This window comes from Prunus persica, chromosome G8 (assembly GCF_000346465.2).
Source record: "Prunus persica cultivar Lovell chromosome G8, Prunus_persica_NCBIv2, whole genome shotgun sequence".
NCBI classification, from domain to species: domain Eukaryota; kingdom Viridiplantae; phylum Streptophyta; class Magnoliopsida; order Rosales; family Rosaceae; genus Prunus; species Prunus persica.
The window spans coordinates 18,718,519-18,732,357 of record NC_034016.1 but is presented as its reverse complement, the minus strand read 5'-3'; the positions used below and the strand labels follow the sequence as shown (position 1 = coordinate 18,732,357).

At 39.0% G+C, this 13,839-nt stretch overlaps 3 protein-coding genes across 3 annotated transcripts; 2 read left to right on the top strand and 1 right to left on the bottom strand.

The window, feature by feature from the left end:
• On the top strand, window positions 358–3,542 carry LOC18768318 (peptidyl-prolyl cis-trans isomerase FKBP15-1). The gene is made up of 6 exons (XM_007200440.2): window positions 358–531; window positions 644–693; window positions 1,172–1,234; window positions 2,093–2,183; window positions 2,903–3,007; window positions 3,231–3,542. Exons 1-6 carry the CDS (start codon window positions 468–470, stop codon window positions 3,308–3,310), a joined length of 453 nt encoding a protein of 150 aa, XP_007200502.1. The 5' UTR covers window positions 358–467; the 3' UTR covers window positions 3,311–3,542.
• Window positions 3,775–7,743, top strand: LOC18767711 (peptidyl-prolyl cis-trans isomerase FKBP62). The gene is made up of 13 exons (XM_007200237.2): window positions 3,775–4,346; window positions 4,461–4,547; window positions 5,135–5,395; window positions 5,487–5,561; window positions 5,654–5,734; window positions 5,828–6,022; window positions 6,116–6,208; window positions 6,297–6,472; window positions 6,588–6,710; window positions 6,789–6,935; window positions 7,022–7,149; window positions 7,243–7,363; window positions 7,495–7,743. The coding sequence occupies exons 1-13, from the start codon at window positions 4,166–4,168 to the stop codon at window positions 7,543–7,545; spliced, it is 1,719 nt and encodes a 572-aa protein (XP_007200299.1). The 5' UTR covers window positions 3,775–4,165; the 3' UTR covers window positions 7,546–7,743.
• On the bottom strand, window positions 7,924–11,698 carry LOC18767695 (probable xyloglucan glycosyltransferase 6). Its single transcript, XM_007201137.2, has 5 exons — window positions 10,736–11,698; window positions 10,086–10,394; window positions 9,563–9,853; window positions 9,363–9,476; window positions 7,924–9,096 (listed from the first exon to the last, which is right to left on the bottom strand). The coding sequence occupies exons 1-5, from the start codon at window positions 11,453–11,455 to the stop codon at window positions 8,461–8,463; spliced, it is 2,070 nt and encodes a 689-aa protein (XP_007201199.1). The 5' UTR covers window positions 11,456–11,698; the 3' UTR covers window positions 7,924–8,460.

The window sequence follows — 13,839 nt, the reverse complement described above, 5'->3', positions numbered from 1 at the left end:
CGACTCACGCTTGATGGTTCGAAGTGATATGAACTATTTTAATTAAATTGAACAAATGTTATGACCGTTGTTTATTAAATCTATAAATATTTGAATTAATTTTATTTATTTATTATCAGAAAGAAACATTTCATTGAAATGACATTGTCATAATACAATTAAACATAAAACTGGATCCCGATAATGTGTGATCTCGTTAAAATCTTTCTATAAAAATGTTCGGACTAAATTTATTAAATTACACAAAGAGGGTCTATATGTAATTGGAAAAAGAAAAAACAAATTATTACAACATTTGCGCAATTGCAGTGTTGTAGACCAAAAATAGATGTGCATTCATTGACTGCCACGTAAGGCAAGAGAATTACATCGACGTGTTCATGACCAATAGAAGCAGGATTTGAGAGCCAATAAAAGCGAGACCCACCAAAAACACTCGAGACACTGAGACTGGAGAGATCGCAAAAATGGGTTCCGTTGCTGCAATGAAGGCCGTCGCCGTTCTCTTCTTCTTGTCTCTCTCCTTATTTGGTAGGTCTCGTCATCATTCATGGAAACATCGTTAATTCCTGATTTCATGTGTGTTCATAATATTTCAATTTCATTGCTGACTTCTTGTTCTTTTTTCTTTTTCAAAATCCAGTTTGGGCCGACAAGGTGAAGGAAGTCAAGGAGTTGCAGATTGGTGTTAAGGTGAATTGCGCTTTTCATTTTGTTCATCTATCTCTTTACTAGTCGAAGTTGCGATCCAAAACGCTGTTTTGATTGTGAAATTGTGAACAAATTTATAAATATGTTAAAAGGTAGCTGCTGGAGTTGGTTGATTTGTAGTTATATATGTGTGTGGATCAGCTGCTTGGTCGAGTTTTAAGTTTCTTACTTAATGGGTCATTGCAAGTTATTATCTTTTGGATATTATAATTGTTTAGGACTTTTGGGTATTTATCACTTCAGTTATTTTCATTGATTAGCTTAGTTTTGGATAGTTTTAGAAGGCTTGGGGTGTCCTGTGATACTGCTTGAAGTGGTTTTAATTTGGCTGACTCCTTCGCATCTGTTGACATTGTTGTTGTTTCTTGTGTATGGATCGTTTAAACAAAGAGGGGTTTGCTAGAGTTATATGGAACTATCCTCAATTCCTCTTTATTGATAATTTACCTTTATGTTGCAGTATAAGCCAGAATCTTGTGAACTTCAAGCACGCAAAGGTGATAAAGTCAGGGTACACTATCGGGTGAGCAGAATTTCTGAAACATATGCTTTTAAATAGTGTATGTTAGTAGATATATGCGTTAAATACTGAAGTTAATTGTACTCGGATTCAGATAACCATGTCATAAATAAAATTTGATTACCAATCGTAGCATAATTTTTGTTTTTCTTGACAAGTTCAAGCCTTGAGTTCATGTACTTTTAAATCACCACGTTGTTACCTGAGCTGAAAATCTAGTAGTATGGTTGACGAACTTTTGAAATGAGAGTGCTTTCCAGTTTCGAAGAAATTTGAAGCATTGATTAAGCATCCTAACAAATCTATTGTTTTTCATCATTCCTTGGGTCTAGTTTTATTTAGATTATGCTGCCTAAATATTTGTTGCTCCCAGGCTTGTATGTCTTTTTGTATGTTTTGATTACAATGGAGCCTACTCAGTGAAACCTAATAGCATCTGGTTACATCCTTGAAGCTCTTATGAGACTGATGTATATGTACATTTTGGACCTTAATTTGTTTTTTTTTTCCCCCAATGTTTATTGTCAGTCAAATTGCCATTCCCCGCTGTGGTCAGCTTATTAATCCCAAAGGCTTCTTCAATATGAGCTAGTCATTTGGGAGGAACTAGTAACAGTCCTCGTCAAGACCTCTTGAAAATATTCAGCATGTCCCATGTTCTGGCAGATTGGATGTGACATAGTGCACTTTGACATTAAACTTTACGTTTTCAGTATCTATTTTGGTAGTGGTTTAATGTATTCAATATCTAAATTCTACCCGCATTATTCTCGTTGGCTCACTATACATTAGATGAATGAGCCAATCTCTCATCCTATAGTGAAGATTGATTGACTAGTTTTTCTTCCTTGACCTTTGCAGGGGAAACTCACTGATGGAACTGTCTTTGATTCTAGTTTTGAAAGGGGCGATCCAATCTTTTTTGAGCTTGGGACTGGTCAAGTTATTAAAGGTGTGTGGTGTACTATTTAACTCAATTACATATTCTTGCGAAACTTTCTTATTACAAATACCAAATAGATGGAATGCAGAGCAGAGGCAAACCCGTACTTTTGACAATGGTTCATATAGGAAGCATTTGATAATGCTTTATTAGTAATCAGTTTCAGATAATCCTTTTTTTTAGTATAAGTATATTGATTCACATTTAATAGTCGTTTCTACTGGCCATAAGAGTTTACTGGGTTTTCAGCTTGTCAATACTCTTTAAAGCTGCTTCCCCTAATTTGTAATTAACGATGGGTTTTCTATGACTGTTTTTTAAACTGCACTGATTGTACTTTATGTTCACGTTGTGTAGCTTGTATTTTATTCAATTTTTAATTAATGCTGGGAATATGTAAGAATGTTTCTAGATTGTCCTTGATGAGAGAGAGAGAGAGAGAGAGTTTCTGCTTTTATCAATTGTGTCAACTTCCATGTGATTATGGCAAACATCAAGCATGATGGGTATGCTGCATCCTGGATGTGATGCAGAGAGAGTTTCTGCTTTTATCTATTGTGTCAGCTTCCATGTGATCATGGCAAACATCAAGCATGATGGGTATGCTGCATCCTGGATGTGATGCCATGGGTAGCAATTTACTTGAATATTACATGTAGCTTACACAGTGCAAGTTCACTGTACTCTACTCTTACTGTTGGTTTACCTGAACAAAATTTTTCTTACAGGATGGGACCAAGGAATTCTGGGAATGTGCGTAGGTGAGAAGAGGAAGTTGAAAATTCCGGCAAAGCTTGGCTATGGAGAGCAGGGTTCTCCACCAACCATCCCAGGTTAGTGTGAACCAATTCTCTTCTACATCACTGTACTCAATTCTCTTCTGCCTGTGTCTCTATTTAGTGTGAACCATATATGTGTAAAAGCAATGAAACGATTAGAGTGAATGCATATGAAAACTCAGGATGGCAAGATCTACATAATTGTCTTTACAGATAATGATGCTTATAGATAAAATATAGTTCAGAATCTCAAATGATTGTTCCTTGAACGTTACAGGAGGCGCAACACTGATATTTGACACGGAGCTCGTTGAAATTTTGGGAAGAGGATCGAAACCTAATGATGACGAGCTGTAGTTGGGGAACGATTTCTGACTCGGGCTGCTCCTTGGTTTTTCATTTCTTAGTTGTGTTCAAGAAATTACTTGTAACCAGTGGCTTGGTGAGCCAAAACTTTATTTTGCTTTATTTAGCAGACTACACTACATTTTTTTCAATGTACTTTTGAACTTAAGAGGAAATATGTTTTCTTACCATAATTTGACATTTTGAGATTGTTAATCTCAAACATAGTGATCGTGGCTTTGTCTAATTACGCGATTAAAATTCGCAGCCAAATATGTCAAATCATTTTATCAGAAACCAAAAACAAAACGAAAGAAAGATGTGGACTTTTGGGGGCATTATCATTTCAAAATTACTTGGAAGTTTGCTCAAAAGAAAGATGTAAATTTGGGGGCCTTTATGCCAAAAGTCCTTTTGCCCATTTTGGGAGGCTTTCTTCTAAATAAAGCAAACTCACTGCTTTCTGTTGCTTCTGTCTTCTGCCTTCTGCTAGAAGAAGACACTGCATATTAAAGACAGTGAAAAAGTGAACGCTAACGTCACAAAAGAAAACGACATGTAGTACTTCGAACCGTGCTGTGGATGCTATAAATGGAAAGCACACGACGTCGTATCTGTCATCAGTATAATCTGAGCCGTTGGATTATACCCGGAGCACGATCGAAGAACTACCGAATCAGATTAGGAGCCTCTGTGCAACCTAAACCCTCGCAGAAGCCTCTAGAACTCATAATCACACCCATAAAAAAGCCTCGACTTTCACACACACACACACACACACACACAGAGACTCACACTTTCCTAATTTTCCTGAAGCTCAAAATCTCAGTCTAGAATCTTCGGCTCTCATCTCACGCTCGCGAGAAAATGGATGAGGACTTTGACATGCCAGTGCCGGAGGAGATGAACGGGGACTTTGATCTACCCGACGAGGGTCCCGTTCTCAAGGTCGGTGAGGAGAAGGAGATCGGCAAGCAGGGCTTGAAGAAGAAGCTCCTCAAGGAAGGTGAAGGTTGGGACACCCCAAAAAATGGCGACGAGGTTGAAGGTGCAATTTTTTTTGAACTATTGTTTTCTGCAATTGTTTTTTTTTTTTTTTGGTTATTTCGAAGTGTTTGTGTTGTTTATGGATTGAGATTGATTGCGATGTTTATGGTTTTAGTTCACTATACTGGGACATTGCTTGACGGGACTCAGTTCGATTCGAGCCGTGACAGGGGGACTCCATTCAAGTTCACTCTTGGACAAGGTGAGAGCTTTTTGGTCATTTTTCAGTTTCAATCTAATGAGATTTAGTAGCTTGATTAAGCTGATGGATGATTTAGATGGAAATAATGCCTTGTTAAATTAGTTTTGCACAAATGCATGCGTGCAATGAAGAAGTTTTCAGAGCACGAGTGTTTTTCATTAGGAAGTGGGTGGGAAGTTTGGGAATGATTGGTTTAAAGTCTTTAAGTGATAATTTGACGACGAAAGAGTGGTATTTTACTTCATTGGGACTACTGGAATGTTATCAAGAAGCAAGCTTAAACTGGCAGTGAAAACATGCATCGCATTTGTACTTTAAAATCTTTTGTGCAATGAATTCTTCACCTTTGGAAGAAGAATTGACAAGTAGAGGCATCTTTTTGTCAAGTTAAAGAGATGAAGTTGAGTTTTAAATAGCTGTATTGATATGCAATATTATGGGCCCTCTTAAGATTTTGTTGTCGTGGTTCTTATTGTTTTGTAATCTTATGTCATAATCCAAAAGCTCCTGGGAAATGCTTAGGAGTTTGATCTCCTTTCAGGGTGAGCTCTCTCTCACGGCATGAGTTTTCTGATGTTGTGGTGCAGGACAAGTGATTAAGGGATGGGATGAAGGTATTAGAACGATGAAGAAAGGTGAGGATGCCCTTTTCACCATCCCTCCTGAGCTGGCTTATGGAGAGACTGGATCCCCACCAACTATCCCTCCCAAAGCCACATTGCAGTTCGATGTTGAATTGCTATCTTGGACCAGTGTCAATGACATATCCAAGGATGGTGGAATAATTAAGAAGATCTTGAAAGAGGGAGAAAAATGGGAGAACCCAAAAGACCTTGACGAAGTTATAGGTAAGTTTCTCTTTAATACTGTTTCTATTGGCTTGTGTGCTATCTATGATCGTTGTCTATTAACTGCCTTCCGCTCCTGTTCTTTATGCAGTTAACTTTGAGGCTCGGCTTGATGATGGAAAAGTTGTTGAAAAATCTGACAGAGTGGAATTCACTGTCAAAGATGGTATCATTTTCTTGTCATATATATATGAATTCAGTTCTATTTTTTTGGGTTGAGAATTTGGTTTTTTAATGTTCTCATAATCTTGTAAATAGGTTACTTCTGTCCTGCGCTATCAAAGGCTGTTAAAACAATGAAGAAAGGGGAGAAGGTATTATTAACGGTGAAACCACAATGTGAGTTGCCTTGAGCCATCAGCCTGATATTATATGAAATATAAAAATGACCATTATGTTATGATCTAATATTTGCCTGCGTCTTGGTTCCAGATGGATTTGGGGATAAGGGTAAGCCTGCATCTGGTTATGTGGGTGCCGTTCCTCCAAATGCCACTCTTCACATCACTTTAGAGTTGGTATCATGGAAAACTGTCTCAGAAGTGACAGATGACAAGAAGGTTATTAAGAAGATCCTGAAAGAAGGGGAGGGATTTGAACGTCCAAATGAAGGGGCTGTTGTTAAATGTAGGTGTTAGCCCATTGATTTCGGATGAGTATTTTACAATCTATACCAGGTTAAAAAGTTTTTAAATAGTTCTCTGATTTTGTTGCTGGCAGTGAAATTGATTGGGAAGCTGCAAGATGGTACGGAATTTTTGAAGAAAGGTCATGCTGAAGGAGAAGAGCTGTTCGAGTTTAAGACAGATGAGGGTAATAATAATGCGAAGTGCTTCTTTTTTACCTTTTGTTTTGTTCTTTTTGCCTATAGTGGTACTGAGTCAATGATTGTATTGGACAGAGGAAGTGATTGATGGGCTTGATAGAGCTGTCCTGACAATGAAGAAGGGTGAGGTAGCACTCCTGACCCTTGCACCAGAGTATGCATTTGGTTCTTCAGAGTCCCCACAGGAGTTGGCTGTGGTACCTCCTAATTCGACAGTCTACTATGAGGTTGAGCTCGTATCTTTTGAAAAGGTGGGTCAATAATACCGCTCAGATTATGTTGTGCAACATGCATCCATTGGCATCAAATTATTGAGATTGTGTGTTTTTCTCAAATAATTTTTGTATTATTCTTTTCGCACCTCAGGATAAGGAATCATGGGACATGAATACCGAAGAAAAGATTGAAGCTGCTGGCAAGAAGAAGGAAGAAGGGAATGCACTGTTTAAGGCGGGTAAATATGCAAGAGCTTCCAAGAGATATGAAAAGGTAGGATGACAAATGTTGACTCATGAACCAGATGATTGGACTTGAGCTGTTATGCTCACTGGAGCTTTTTCTGTGCAGGCTGTCAAGTACATTGATTATGATACTTCCTTTAGTGAAGAGGACAAAAAACAGTCTAAGGTGTTGAAGGTTGCTTGCAATCTTAACAATGCAGCTTGCAAGCTGAAGCTGAAAGATTATAAACAGGCTGAAAAGTTGTGTTCCAAGGTCCGCAATTTAGAACTTAGAAATGCTTGGAAATTCCCTTTCTGTGGTTGACTTTTACAGTTACGAACCGACTATTTTGTGCACAGGTGTTGGAAATCGAGGGTAGAAATGTGAAGGCCCTGTACAGAAGGGCTCAGGCATATATTCAGCTGGCGGATTTGGATCTGGCTGAGCTTGACATCAAGAAGGCTCTTGAAATAGACCCCAACAACAGGTTTTGCCCTTCTCAAGTGTCTGGATTCTCTCTTACAGTATTTTGTTTGATGGAGAAGTTGAAATGTTCACACTTCTTTCTACGTTGAAACAGGGATGTGAAGTTGGAGTACAAGACTTTGAAGGAGAAGATGAAAGAATTCAATAAAAAGGAGGCCAAGTTTTACGGCAACATGTTTGCCAAATTGACCAAGTCGGACTCGCCGGATTCCAATGTAAGTAGTATTCTTCTAGTCGGACATTGTTTTCAATTTATGATTCAAACAATTGTCGTTTGGTTGCAGTTGCTGGTGGTGATTTCATGATTTCTGGGTTTAATAGACTGGTTTTGATTTTGGCTTTACAGAAAACAGCAGCTAAAGATGCTGAACCCATGAGCGTAGACAGCAAGGCGTAAGGGGACTGCATCACATAATCGGCTCGCAGCTTCTAATTGTGTCATTAAGGAGTAAATTCCTAGTTTTTTTAAATTGTGTAGGACTACTTGGTCTTGGCGCAAGGAAGTTGTAATGGATGATTTACTAAAACTGGATTGTTGACATTGAATTTTATAAGTTAAATATTTTTCAATATACCTTAGTTATGTTGCTTTAACCATCAATGCTTTTGATTTCTTTAATTTGAGTTTATCAGAGTTTGAAATGCTTACAATGCCAAAAACCGTGGAATTTGGACAAGCATTGGCAAGCTGTTGGAACCGCTGAGGTTTCGGGTTTGTGTACTTTCTGGTCCTGAGGTTTGTCTAAGCTGAAAAGACCAGGCTTCAAATTACATATAAAAGAACCATATACAATAGCTTTTCTTGAAGAACAAGGAAAAAGTCCTCTCAACAAAATTTCAAGCTGATCAAATCAAATATAATTTCTCATACACAATTTGTTAATAGCAAAAATAAAGAATAACAAATGTGATGATCTAACGACGCCAGCCTTTGGCACAGGCAACCAATTGTACATTGGTATTTTATACCAGACAAACAGATTGGGCTGGAAAATTGGATCCATTCCTACAAACCAGTCTTTAGGGCCCCTTTCCCATATCTAAAACAATGAGACAAACTTCAAGAACTGTGGCTTGGCACCAACAATGATACATACAGTTTTGGATTGAGAGTCCGTCGACAGATTCGTGCCGAGCAAAACGAAATTGCTTCTATCAGGGGAGTCGACTATCGGAAATAGCAGGGAACTGACGGTTACAGCTCTGTCATCAGCGTGCCGATATGGATTTCAAAGCTCTGATCAAAGTACCCGCCCCATGGTACATTCCGGGAAAGCACTCAACACCACTTGAAAGCATTACTCGGAGGAGGTCAGCTCACCTGCTCTCCTATCAAATCAAGGCCAACAACTAGAAAGGTGATCCCTTGAAATAGTAGGAAGTAGAAGTGAATTCCTTGGGCAGACAGCAAGCTTCTTGCTGAAGCAGCCAACAATACAAAGGCAATTACAAGTTCCTTCCTATATAATCGATTTCTTCTCCTCTTCCCAGTTTTCTTAGAAGTCTCTAGTTTGGTCAGCTCATCAAGGCCTGATTCTGAGGCTGACCTTTGAAGACCAGTAGTTTGCACTAGCGGCTCAGACTCCCTTTCAAAAGCAACTAAATCTGTCTCTGATGACCTTCCCAGTTTCTTTGTAACTATCCACTCATAAGAAGTTCCAAACTGAAACAATCCTGATATCATGGCATTAAATTTGGTCACTGACATGGTATTCTCGAAAAGAAGGTAGGGGACGATAAATGGGAATGAGCGTGGTGCAGGAAGAATATTCAAGACAGACATAATTCCAGGGACATAACAAACAACCCATGCTGGTAGCTGAGCTTCTGGTAGGAACATGGTCAAGGGAAGAATGATGCAAAAGAGAGTGAACGAATAAAACGGCAGAATAAGCTTCCGAAGGAGGAAGAAGAGAAATATCAAATTTGCTTTCTTGGTCAAACTCACCTGGAATGAGAAAACAATAAAGGTTATGTTCATGTGTACTTATATTGGTAAAAGAATTTGTACCAAAGTCAAATTTTTTCTGACTTGAGATTTAGATGACCACAAGAGCCTATCTTTCTCATAACAAAAGGCAATGCACCTCAATCCCTTTCTTAATTTTACAGATAATCAAGTCTTTTTACACAATTTGTGACTTAGATATCCCACTATTAAAATAATGAATAATATTCTTCTAAAAATTATTGAATATAAAGGAACTTCTATACCTTTGAACGGAGTATGTCAAAGAAACACACACGGAATAACTGCATTGGACCAGAATGCCAGCGATGTTGCTGTTTCTTGTATGCCCCATAGGACTCTGGAAGTTCACAAAGGCACTGCAAAAGCAGCAAGTTCAGCAAACCATACAAGGAAGCTTTAAACTATGTAAAGTCGAAACTTTGACAATGGAAAATATGCACACCTTGACATCATTCAGATATATGAACTTCCATCCACAAAGATGAGCACGAACAGCAACATCCATGTCTTCGACAGTCGTTCGTTCCAACCAACCACCACATTCCTCAAGGGCCTTAATCCTCCACACACCAGCTGTACCGTTAAACCCAAAGAAGTTGATAAACACCCCATTGACCTGTTGTTCAACTTCAAAGTGGAAGGACAAGTTTATATTCTGCAGTCTGGTAAGCAAGTTCTCATCCTTGTTTACAAAAGACCACCTTGTCTGGACCAATCCTAGATCATCATTCCCCTTCAAGAAAACAATACAAAACCCACTTTCAATCCAGCAAACAAGGACTTGTGAATTAAGAAGTGAAGTTGCAAGCAGCCTAGATGATTTAAGTATTGTGAACTTAATCATGCACATAAGCTGAGAGTGTAAATGAATGGTACCATTCTCTATAGTGTATACTTGTACAAAACTCCGAAAACACCAACGGATTAATCAGAATAGTGTGTTCTAATACAGAGTAAAAAATTACCTTGAAATAAGGAATGGTTTTCTTCAAGAACTCAGGTCCCGGCTGAAAATCTGCATCAAAGATGGCCACAAACTCATAATTCTTAACATAATCGCAGCTCATAGCAGATTTCAGATTCCCTGCCTTATACCCTGTGCGCATAAGCCGATGTCTGTACAATATGGGGACACCCCGTTGTTGCCACTTGCTTACTTCCGCCTTGATAAGCTGTTGAACCTCTATATCATCGGAATCATCCAAAACCTGCACAAGCATTCTCTCCTTCGGCCAGTCCTGAATACAAACCGCGGCAATCGACTGATGGTACACCTGTTTGTCACCCAACAGAAGCACATTTCAATACTAAATGAGAGACAAAGGGTAGCTAGAAGGCATAACAGAAACACTAGTAATCTATCAAGACCAACATTGTAGCATTATATCAAAAGCAATCAAATTTAACAATGCCCGGTTCTAACTTCCAACTTATGTTTGTAACTAATCGAAACGTATAAAATGCCATACAAGGCTCATGTATCACTCTTATCATTTTATGAAAAACAATAAAAATTGAAGCTTGATATTAACTGGTAACTAAAACATAAACAAAAAAACGCATTAAAGGAAATATAAACGGTGTCGTTGGGGATTAGAAACCTACATCATCTTACCTCCCTCTCGTTGCACATAGGGATCTGCAACAACACCATGGGATAATCCTCCACATTCACATCCTCAGTACTGTTCCCCTCCTCGTCCTGATTCGACGACGACGTCGTTGGGTACTCCATGACCGCCTTGGGCTTGACTCTCCGAAACTTGATCCAGAAGCATCCGAACACCAAAGCAATGCGATCAACAGACTGAATCAGAAAGAGCACGATGCAGAGATTGGCGAAGCTCTGCAATGGCGGCGCCAAGTAATTGACCCGAATGTGGAGCCAATTGGCGTAGAGAAGCTCCACGAGCTCGGCTGATCTCACCGATGGCGGACTGAAATGCCACCCCTTGAAGTAAGCCACGAGCTCGAAGCAGAGCAGCAGGAGCACGACGATCAGAAAAGCCTTGATGACGCGGTAGAGGCGCGACGAGGACGAATCGGCAGGGGAATCGGGCGAGGTGACTCGGCGATTCGCGGTGCGGAGGAGGACGAGGAAGGAGCTGGTCACGGAGGAGAGGGAGGCGGCGATTTGCTGAAACTTGAGGAGGTAGACCCAGGACAGCTGGCGGGCGCTTCGTGAGCGGTCTTTCCCTACCGTCCGATCGGGCCCGGGGCTGTGGATATCGATGGCGAGCAAGTGGCCTGATTCGTCGGAGAGGAGGAGGTCGTGGTTGCTCTGTCTCTGCTTGTTCCACCATTCTTGAAACTCATGGTTTTGAGCTCGAGACATTAACAAATTAATTATATATATGTGTTTCTTCTTCTGCTTCGTCTTCCTCTTCTTCTTCTTCGTCTTCTCAGATCTCTGTTCTGTGTGTAACGACTAAATGACTCTGTTTCTGTGTGACGCTGAAAGAGAGGGCCTTTTTTGCGCTAAATTTAGTAAGAGACTCGCCTAAAAGAGCCTCTTAGCATTTTTCATTGATTTTCTTACTTCGATTGTTTGTTGAGAGAGTGGGCAGGCCATGTGACTTTTCGCACTTTCTTTTCGCACTTTCTTTTCATATCTACATTTTGCTCTACCTACGCGCTAATTATGGTGCTATTTTAGGAAATGCTTATTTAGAAAGCGATTCTATTTATAAGCGCTTTTTATAAAATAACGGTTGATAAATATCAAAGTGATTTTTTTCAAAGTACTTTTTAACTTTTCTACTAAATGTTTTCCTAAATAGTTTTAGTTATCTTAAATATTTTATAAACACTTCGAAATGGGTACTTAGTTAAATCATTGTCTAATAAAGATATTCACATGTATAGTAATTTATGATTGAGAATGTGAGTTACATTTCCTTTTTCATATTCCCTTTCACTTTCTCATATTACTATTTCATCTCACATAAATATAATAAATCGTCTCATTTTTAGGTAAATCGTGTGTAAAGAAGGAATTGAATTTTAAATGCATACATAAGGAAATCCGTGTGCAATGAAACATCCAAGCACGATCTTTGCCCCAAAAAAAAAATGATAAATTGTTAATCAAATGATTCAATTAGCTTGAATTGTGCAAATTATCACATATTATTTGGTCAAACAAGCAACACATCTAGTTCATAAAACCAGGCAGGGATTGGTCAAATAAGTGAACACAACCAAAGGACAAACGACAAACGACTGATTTTCATCTTCCAATTCCATTGAGTAAAGACAGAAATCAAACGATCCCATGACACGACATTTGACACCTTTCACCCAACAAACGACAACCTACGGAAACAAACAAACACAAACAACTAAACTAACCCTAAATGCCAATTTGTTTGGTTTGGCAATTTTGGGTCACTTGTACAAATGGGCCAGCAGCCTACACACCCATAACAATGAACCCAGATCTCAACTTTTCCAATCCAAGCCGTTTGGGTTTGTTGGGGCCTAACTAGGAACAACCTGCAAGCTTGCAGGCCCAAAGATCTGTTTGGGTTTTAGAGAATTCAATTGGTTATGTATAATGATGATCAATACATCAACTTCATAGCAGATGGGCACCACAATGGAGTGACTGGGGCTTTGCTCCTCCCTGGGAATGGTCTTGGGATTGACTCCCTGCATCGGCGTGCATGTGAGTTTAAGGATTTATCTTACCTTTTTAATAGGAGAGGACTTCAAAATATATATAATGAGTCCCATCGTTTTATGAATTCTACAAAATAAAGGGAGTTCTCTTTCATTGAATTCTTGTCTACTTGCTTGATTTTAAATACAAGTTTGTTTTTTGAATTCTACAGTTTAAACTCTTTATTTCGGACTAGGGAGTTCTCTTCCATTGAATTCTTGTCTACTTGCTTGATTTCAAATAAAAGTTTGTTTTTATGAATTCTACAATTTAAAATCTTTATTTCAGACTAAGGAGTTCTCTTCCATTGAATTCTTGTCTACTTGCTTTATTTCAAATACGAGTTTGTTTTATGAATTCTACAGTTTTTTTTTTTTTTTTGTCAGAATCAATCATGTTCATTCAAAACTCATAAATTGGAGGAAACAAACAGAGAATACAAAGGCCAAAAAGGCCAGCTAAAGGAACAAATTACCACAAACACAGAGAAGATTAAACTAGAATCAGTACAGTCTAGTATAATAGTCTTCCCCATCATAAAATCAAACCAAAATACAATACAAAGCCACCGTCTTTCGCAAAGGGGACGGAGACCTCATCATAATGGGCCCAAAGGAGGGAGTACACCACCACCACACAGGTCAGCATTGCTGCATATAGACACCCACCGATTTCCACCAAAAATAGATATTCCCCAAAAATCGAAAACACATCAGCCCTGGAACGTTCCTCCTAAAGTCACCTTCTCCATCACACCCAAATCTGCCAATGCATCTAAGAGAAAACAACAACCAATCACAACACTAAGGTATATACCAGAAGACCGACACCAAGAGAATGAAAAGTATTGGTGCAAGCACAAGAGCAAGAACCGTAGCAAAAGCTCTAAATACAATCCGGGAAATGAGTGAGAAAGCTCTTATAGATATGGTTGTTGTATCCCAAAGGAGATTCCATATCCAAAAAGAGGATGAAAAGTTAAGGAAGAAATAAATCTGGTTGAAAAGGAGAAGAGAGGGGGAGATGGGATTATGGGGAGGGAAGGGGGAGGGGGAGAA

Coding starts and splice junctions, on each gene's coding strand:
- LOC18768318 (XM_007200440.2), top strand. CDS start 468: ATGGGTTCCGTTGCTGCAATGAAGGCCGTCGCCGTTCTCTTCTTCTTG. Junction 694..1,171: donor AGTTGCAGATTGGTGTTAAG/GTGAATTGCGCT, acceptor TTTATGTTGCAG/TATAAGCCAGAATCTTGTGA. Junction 1,235..2,092: donor AAGTCAGGGTACACTATCGG/GTGAGCAGAATT, acceptor TGACCTTTGCAG/GGGAAACTCACTGATGGAAC.
- LOC18767711 (XM_007200237.2), top strand. CDS start 4,166: ATGGATGAGGACTTTGACATGCCAGTGCCGGAGGAGATGAACGGGGAC. Junction 6,209..6,296: donor CGAGTTTAAGACAGATGAGG/GTAATAATAATG, acceptor TGTATTGGACAG/AGGAAGTGATTGATGGGCTT. Junction 7,150..7,242: donor GAAATAGACCCCAACAACAG/GTTTTGCCCTTC, acceptor ACGTTGAAACAG/GGATGTGAAGTTGGAGTACA.
- LOC18767695 (XM_007201137.2), bottom strand. CDS start 11,455: ATGTCTCGAGCTCAAAACCATGAGTTTCAAGAATGGTGGAACAAGCAG. Junction 9,854..10,085: donor AAACCATTCCTTATTTCAAG/GTAATTTTTTAC, acceptor GTTTTCTTGAAG/GGGAATGATGATCTAGGATT. Junction 9,477..9,562: donor TATATCTGAATGATGTCAAG/GTGTGCATATTT, acceptor CTGCTTTTGCAG/TGCCTTTGTGAACTTCCAGA.